At 43.7% G+C, this 7,260-nt stretch overlaps 1 protein-coding gene across 1 annotated transcript; it reads left to right on the top strand.

The window, feature by feature from the left end:
• The first annotated feature begins 4,364 nt into the window (after positions 1-4,364).
• LOC140222599 (uncharacterized) lies at positions 4,365-5,311 on the top strand. Its single transcript, XM_072293436.1, has 2 exons — positions 4,365-4,749; positions 4,857-5,311. The coding sequence occupies exons 1-2, from the start codon at positions 4,365-4,367 to the stop codon at positions 5,309-5,311; spliced, it is 840 nt and encodes a 279-aa protein (XP_072149537.1).
• Positions 5,312-7,260: the final 1,949 nt, after the last annotated feature.

The following is a 7,260-nucleotide window of genomic DNA, read 5'->3' as shown; positions in this document are numbered from 1 at the left end:
GGCTTCCAATCCCTTAAGTGTATGACCCTATGGGTTCAGATACATATAGACATGGCCCTAGTACTCCTACTCGGCCCAATAGTCGGTAGCAAGCTCTAGCAAGACGTGCCAACTCCTATACGCACACAAAGATCATATCAGATGAACCATCACAACATCACGTACATGCTATTCCCTTTGCCTCATAATATTTGGTCTAGCTTCAAGCCGACCGCTCTTTCTCGATCTTGTGATTCAGAATCGCTTTGTAGGTTAACTCTTAACCGTATATAGCATGGTCATGCATTTCCAGATCCAATCACTTGAGGGGCCCAGAGATATCGCTCTCAATCAGAGAGGGGAAAATCCCATCTTGATTGACCATGCCTCACAGCATGCTTCCTGACAAACCCGAAAGCTATCTTTTTAACTACCCTAAAGTTTCCTTTGGATATCCCACAAAAATGCACTTATCCAACTTGGGTGTGATCTTGTCCGACTGAAGTCACTTGACAAACACTTCACATCCCTAAATCTTTAGAAAAGACAAACTGGGAGTATTTCGAGTCCATCTTATATGGTGTCTTAACTACGGATTTAGATGGTACCCTATTAAGTGTGAAAGTTGCTATTTCTAGAGAGTATCCCAAAAATGATAACGGTAGGTCCAACTGGCTCATTATTGATCGAACCGTGTCTAACAAAGTTCGATTACGTCGCTCGGATACACCATTTCTCTAAGGTGTTCAAGGCGGCGTAAGTTGTGGAAAAATTCCGCAACTCTTCAGATGATTGCTAAATTCGTGGCTCAAATACTCGCCTTCACGATCAGATCGCAAGGCCTTAATTTTCTTGCCACGCTGATTTTCAACTTCATTCTGAACTTCTTGAACTTTTCAAAGGTTTCGGACTTGTGCCTCATCAACTAGACATATCCATATCTACTAAAATCATCAGTAAAAGTTATGAAGTACTGGTACCCTCCTCTAGCTGTCGTGCTCATTGGTCCACATACATTGGTATGTATGAGTTCCAACAAGTCTAATGGTCTCTCACGAAAACCTGTGAAAGGTGCCTTGGTCATCTTGCCTAGTAAGCAAGCCTCACATGTCTCGTATGATTCAAAATCAAACGAAGTTAAAAGTCCATTAGTATGGAGCTTCTTCATGCGTTTCTCACTTATATGACCCAAACGACAATGCCACATGTAGGTAGTACTTAAATCATTAGGCCAAGGCCTTTTAGCATTTATGTTATAGACAGGTGAACCATCAAGATTTAAAACAAACAATCCATTCACAATGGGTGCAAAAGCCATAAACATATCATTCTTAGAGATCACACAACCATTATTTTCACTCGCAAATGAATAACCATCCTTCATCAAACATGAAGGAGACATAATGTTTTGACTTAAACTAGGAATAAAATAACAATTATTCAATTCCATAATAAATCCTGGCAGAGGTGGAGTTGCATCGTCCCGACGGTCAACACAACAACTCTTGCATTATTGCCCATGCGGAAATCAACTTCTCCCTTTTCAACGCTTCTACTTCTTATCATTCCCTGCATCGAATTGCAAATATGAGCAACTGATCCGGTACCAAATACCCAAGAATTAATAATTGTATCAGCGAGAAATATGTTGTCTATAACATTAACAACAAGCGTACCTGAGGTGGAAGTACTCTTACTTCCAACATTCTTCAACGAAGCTAGGTACTGCTTGCAATTTCTCTTCCAGTGACCAAGTTTGTGACAATAAAAGCACTCTTTGTCTGGAGCAGGTGTAGGTCCAGCTTTAACCTTGGGCGCTGGGTTTGGCTTGGCAGCCTTGCCCTTCTTGTTCCAAGAATTGCCCTTCTTCTTAAAGCTAGGCTTGTTCTGTATAGCCATCACATGTCTGCTACTAGCACTTTTCTTAATGTCAGTCTTTGTTGTTTTAAGCATGCCACACAGTTCATTCAGACCCTTCTCCGTCCCATGGATATGGTAGTTCGAGATGAAGTTCCCATAGCTAGACGGAAGAGACGAAAGAATGAAATTAGTGACCAACTATTGGCCCAGTGGGAAGCCTAGCTTCTCCAACTGTTGAGTGTAACCAATCATCTTGATTACGTGTGGTCCTACTGTTGCGCCTTCTGCTAGCTTGCTCTCCACAAAGGCCTTAGACACATTGAACCTTTCAGTCCTAGCCTGTATTTGGAATATGTCTCTAAGCGCCACGATCATATCGTGTGCCTCATGGTTTGTTTTGAACTGCATCTACAGCTCGGGTTCCATGCAAGCAAGCATAAGGTAGCTTACTTCAAGGTTAGCATCATATGCTTTCTTGTAAGCATTCTTAACAGCAGCAGGTGCATCATCAGCAGGTTCTTCTGGTAATGGGCTATCTAGAATATCTTCCTTTTTCTTAGCCCTGAGAACAATTCTCAGGTTACGGATCCAATCGGAGTAATTTGTTCCATTCAACTTGTCCTTCTCAAGGACTGAACGCAAAGCAAACGGTGTGGTGTTGCTAGGTGCCATTTAATCTACAACAAATGTAATACAAAATACACTAAGACAAACGTATCCATGACAGAGTAAATCACATTAAACTATTTAATAGAATCTACTCCCACTAAAATCAATATCCCTCTATTGGTACTTACTGATTCAGGATCCACAACTAACAAGTCTACTAGTGAGCTTTAGCATCACCGCTAGCAAACAAGGTAGATCGGTAAGCAACTTCTTGCTAATCATATCACATATAACTCCTGTTGTTGGGTGACATCTCCATGTCTCGGCGCCCAACCTTTATGCCCCAAGTGTCCGACACAAACCCGTCTAGTCAAGAAAACCTAGTGGCACCCCAATTTCATAGACCCACCACCAATTGTATAAGACATGGGATGGTGCAAGTTTTAGTTGGGAGGGCATACAAACTTAAACTTTGCAAGGGATCGTTCTACTTCTAACATCACATTATGCAGGAAGTAAAAATATAAAGAATAGCATTCACACAGTTGTGACACAGTATGGCCCGTTTTCTTATGGTGATCTCTATCTCCATAGAACCTGTTCACCATGGTGTTCTCCATCTCCATGTTCCATGTGTGCCATCCTCCTGGTCATGAGTCCTCCAAGAACTAGAACATGCTATTGCACCTAATAGCTAGTAATAAAGATTACATAGTTGCTTGGATCATCACAGATTGGTACGCAGACCATTAAATACATTAAAGTGACAACACATATGGCTCCAGCCATGTTTCCGTACGTGCAACACACAGGTCATGAATGAGTTACACACATGCATCACATACACAAAGGGCCATAGTGATCACAAGATCCATCCATCCTGCAAAATAGAGTTAGGCGTTCTAACATTCCAAACTTCAGACGCCCGTAACTCCATCTTCCAAGCCAAATTTGGGAAATCTAATTTCGCTGAAAATGGCAAGGCCAATGAATTTTATGTGTAACTTTTTCTGTAGATCAATTTTCATATAAAATTTGCCTCGATCCGAGATCGTACCGAAAAGTTTGACATCTCCATGTCCATGACTTGTGAAACATAGTCATCAACTAATACATGTACTAGTCTAATATTCATGTGTGTCCACACATGAACTCCGACTAGGGATAACTTTTAGAATAACCATACAAGTAAAGAGTTCCACATAAAATTCACATAATTGCAGATCGATTCAAGTAGCCTTTAATGGATATTCAATGAACACAATATACAAATCATGGATACAATCAGATATCATCATCTCTATGATTGCCTCTAGGGCATACCTCCAACAATCTTTGCACACGACTACACATTCCGCCGATAACAAATAGTGCCTGAGTTTAGTACAAGAGAAATATAGGCAAAGGCACAATCTTTCCACTAGAGTATATCTGGTCTCGGCATCCAAGAGTCTCCTGTTGATGTAATAAATCACCCTTTCTTTTCCTTCAAACTCCTGGACCAGCGCCGAGCCGATAGCTTGTTCATTGGCCGATAGGTACAATCTGAAAGGCTTATCGACCTGAGGAGGAACCAATATGGGAGGGGACGTTAGATATTGTTTGATGGCCTCCAATACTTTCTGTTGTTTCTCACCCTAAACGAATTCTAGATCGGGGTTCAATTTTAACAATTAACTGAAAGCTTGAATTTGTCCAGACAGGTTTGATATGAATCTCCGGATGAAGTTGATCTTGCCGATTAAGGATTGCAACTCCATCTTGTTTGCGGGCTACAACTATGTTGATGGTGGTAATAATCTTTTGATTAATCTTGATGCCGCACTCGTGGACCATTAAACCCAGGAACTGACCAACCGATACACCAAAAGCACACTAGTATCCAACAGAAAGACTACATGAAGCTCACTAGTATGATGGCGGCCCTTAGCCGCTTCATCAGCAAACCTGGAGAAAAAGGTCTGCCCTTCTTCAAGCTTCTCAAAAAGGCTGATAAATTTGTGTGGGATGATGAGGCTAGTAAGGTACTTGAAGAACTCAAGGCCGACCAAGAAACACTGTATCTCTACATCTCCGCAACAACACATGTGGTCAGCACTGTGCTAGTTGTGGAGCGTCAAGAACCCGGCCATGCTTACGCGGTGCAGCGACCAGTGTACTATGTCAGCAAAGTCCTCAGCGACTCCAAGACCCGCTATACCCAGGTGCAGAAACTGCTCTACGTAGTGCTAATATCTTCAAGAAACCTGCATCACTACTTTCAGGCGCACAAGATCTTTGTGGTATCCTCATTCCCCATTGGTAAAATCCTTCACAATAGGGATGTCAACAGCCGAGTTGTCGAGTGGTCTGTAGAGCTCGATGAGTTTGACCTCGAATTCTGCCCACGTCATGCAATCAAATCGTAGATTCGGCCAACTTCATGGCAGAGTGGACAGAAATCCAGAAGCCGCCCTCCCCAAAGAAGCCAGAACACTGGACCATGTACTATGATGGTGCCCTCAACCTTGAAGGAGCCGGAGTAGGAGTCCACTTCATATCCCCCAAAGGTGAGCAGCTCAACTACGTGCTCCAGATCCATTGCAAGACCACCAACAATGGTGCCGAGTGTGAAGCTCTCATCCATGGCCTCCGTATCGTTGTTTCCCTTGGAATCAAGCGCATACTCACTTATAGTGATTCAAAAGTTGTCATCCAGCAAGTTAACAAGAATTGGGATTGCGCTAAGGACTCCATGGATGCTTACTGTGCAGAAAACCACAAGCTTGAAGCCCACTTTAATGGCCTCGAGTTCCATCATGTCCCCATGGACCATAACGTTACTGCTAACATCCTGTCCAAGCTCAGCTCTAAGCGCGCATAGGTTTCGGCTGGCGTATTTGTTCAAGATCTTCATAAACCTTCTATCAAAATCCTCGACCCGAACCAGGATAGCGATGCTAGTGGTTCAGGCTCCGACCGACCCAAAACCAGCTGATGTAATGATGATTGAGGCAGAATAAGATTGGCGTGCCCCATTTATAGCCTTGATCATTGACCAGATGGTGGTAGAGGATAAAATAGAACATGAATAATTTGCTTAGCGTAGTGCAAATTACGTCGTGATTGGCAAAGAGCTCTACAGAAAAGCTGCATCCTAAGAGATACTGATGAAATGTGTTCTACACAGCGAAGGCATTGAACTATTGCATGAAATCCACTCGGGAACATGTGGCAACCATGCCGCCTCGGGCACTTTGGTCGGCAAAGCTTTCTGCTCTAGTTTTTACTAGCCCACAACAGTAGCTGACGCTAAGGAGCTCGTCCAACGATGCAAAGGGTGCTAATTCTTTTCCAAGCAGCAGCACCTTTCGGCTCAGGCCCTGCGCACCATCCCTCCATCATGGCCCTTTGCATGCTGGGGGCTGGACTTGGTCAGACCTTTCAGAACTGCTCCAGGTGGCTACACACATATTTTCGTAGCAGTTGACAAATTTACAAAGTGGATTGAGGTCAAGCCCATTACTAGCATTGAGTCGACTAAAGAAGCCGAATTCGTGGAAGAAATTATGCATCGCTTTGGAGTGCCCAATAGAATCAAAATCGACCTTGGCGCACAGTTTACAGGCGCTGAGTTCTGGAACGCGTATTGTAGTCCAACTTAGATTGCTTTCCATGTAAAGACTGAGTAGATTATATTCAAACCGACTTGTAACTCTTGGTCGTCAACCTATATAAGGTAGCCAAGGGCACCCCTCGAGGGTATCCAATGATCAACTCATCGAACTATTGAGCAATACAATCCACATAAATACAAGATGTAGGGTATTACTCTTTGGAGGCCCAAACCTGTCTAAAACCCTCGTGTGCCCTCATGTTCTCATGATTACCTTCGAGTTCTTGGTCTCACAATCGCCTTTGCCTACAAATCAACCACTTGGTTAACCCCCTGGTGGACTGCCGGGCAACTAACTCCGACAGTACTCGGTCCGGTAGTGATCTTTTGTCCTGAAGGTAACTGGCAAGACCATCTGACTAAGAGGTATAGCCGTGTTGCCCAGGACAATCATGTAGAATGGATAGTTCATTGGGGTGAGCATATCTGATACGTCGAGACCCATCTTCCTCAAAGGTAGCGTTCGGTACCGCCATCGATGAATACTTTTGTGAGTTGAGAGCCTACGACTACTGGATTCAGGATGAGAAGGTAGCATCTAGGGTCGGAGAAACTTATCCACTGATCCTTTCTTGAAAACATGATTGGCACCTTGGACTATTTGAGGAACGTAGGCGTTGCTGGTTCAATGGACATAATCTCTCAGAGGGTTAGTTTCTAGGACCGCTTAGTAGCCGTACCCGGTGTGCCGCCGAAGATAACATTGCTAGTGTTGGACGGGTTCCTGGAATTTTCTATTCTCATCCTCGTCTTTGTCTTCTTTGGCCTTGCCCTTGTCCTTTCCTCCAGAAGGTTCCGGCAGATCTTTCATGACTCTGCGAAGGATGTAGCAATCTATCACAGAATGTTTGGATTGTAGGTGCCATGGGCACTGCTTCTTCAGGAGCTCCTTGAATGGAGTCCTCTCTTGATTTCTGCCACTTTTCTTGGAGCACTGGGACATCGCCGTGATAGTATTATCTAGCTTTCTTTTTTTATTTTGACCACTTGAGTAGTTGCCCAGCTGTCATTGGGATGATGTCGTTGTCAAGATTAGCGGATCAAGACTTAGACTAGTAAATTTCTTTTATGCGCGTAAGGCTTCAGATGGTGGCGTGGGAGACACAGGGTTTAGACTGGTTCGGGCAGAGGAACGCCCTACGTCCAGTATTGGGAAC

The sequence above is a fragment of the Setaria viridis genome, chromosome 4, assembly GCF_005286985.2.
Source record: "Setaria viridis chromosome 4, Setaria_viridis_v4.0, whole genome shotgun sequence".
NCBI lineage: Eukaryota > Viridiplantae > Streptophyta > Magnoliopsida > Poales > Poaceae > Setaria > Setaria viridis.
This window is presented reverse-complemented; position numbering and strand designations above follow the sequence as displayed.

Excerpts from the sequence above, each read along its gene's own strand:
- LOC140222599 (XM_072293436.1), top strand. The coding sequence starts at position 4,365 with ATGGCGGCCCTTAGCCGCTTCATCAGCAAACCTGGAGAAAAAGGTCTG. Across the intron at positions 4,750-4,856 it reads GGTATCCTCATTCCCCATTG|ATTCGGCCAACTTCATGGCA; the intron begins GTAAAATCCTTC and ends ATCAAATCGTAG.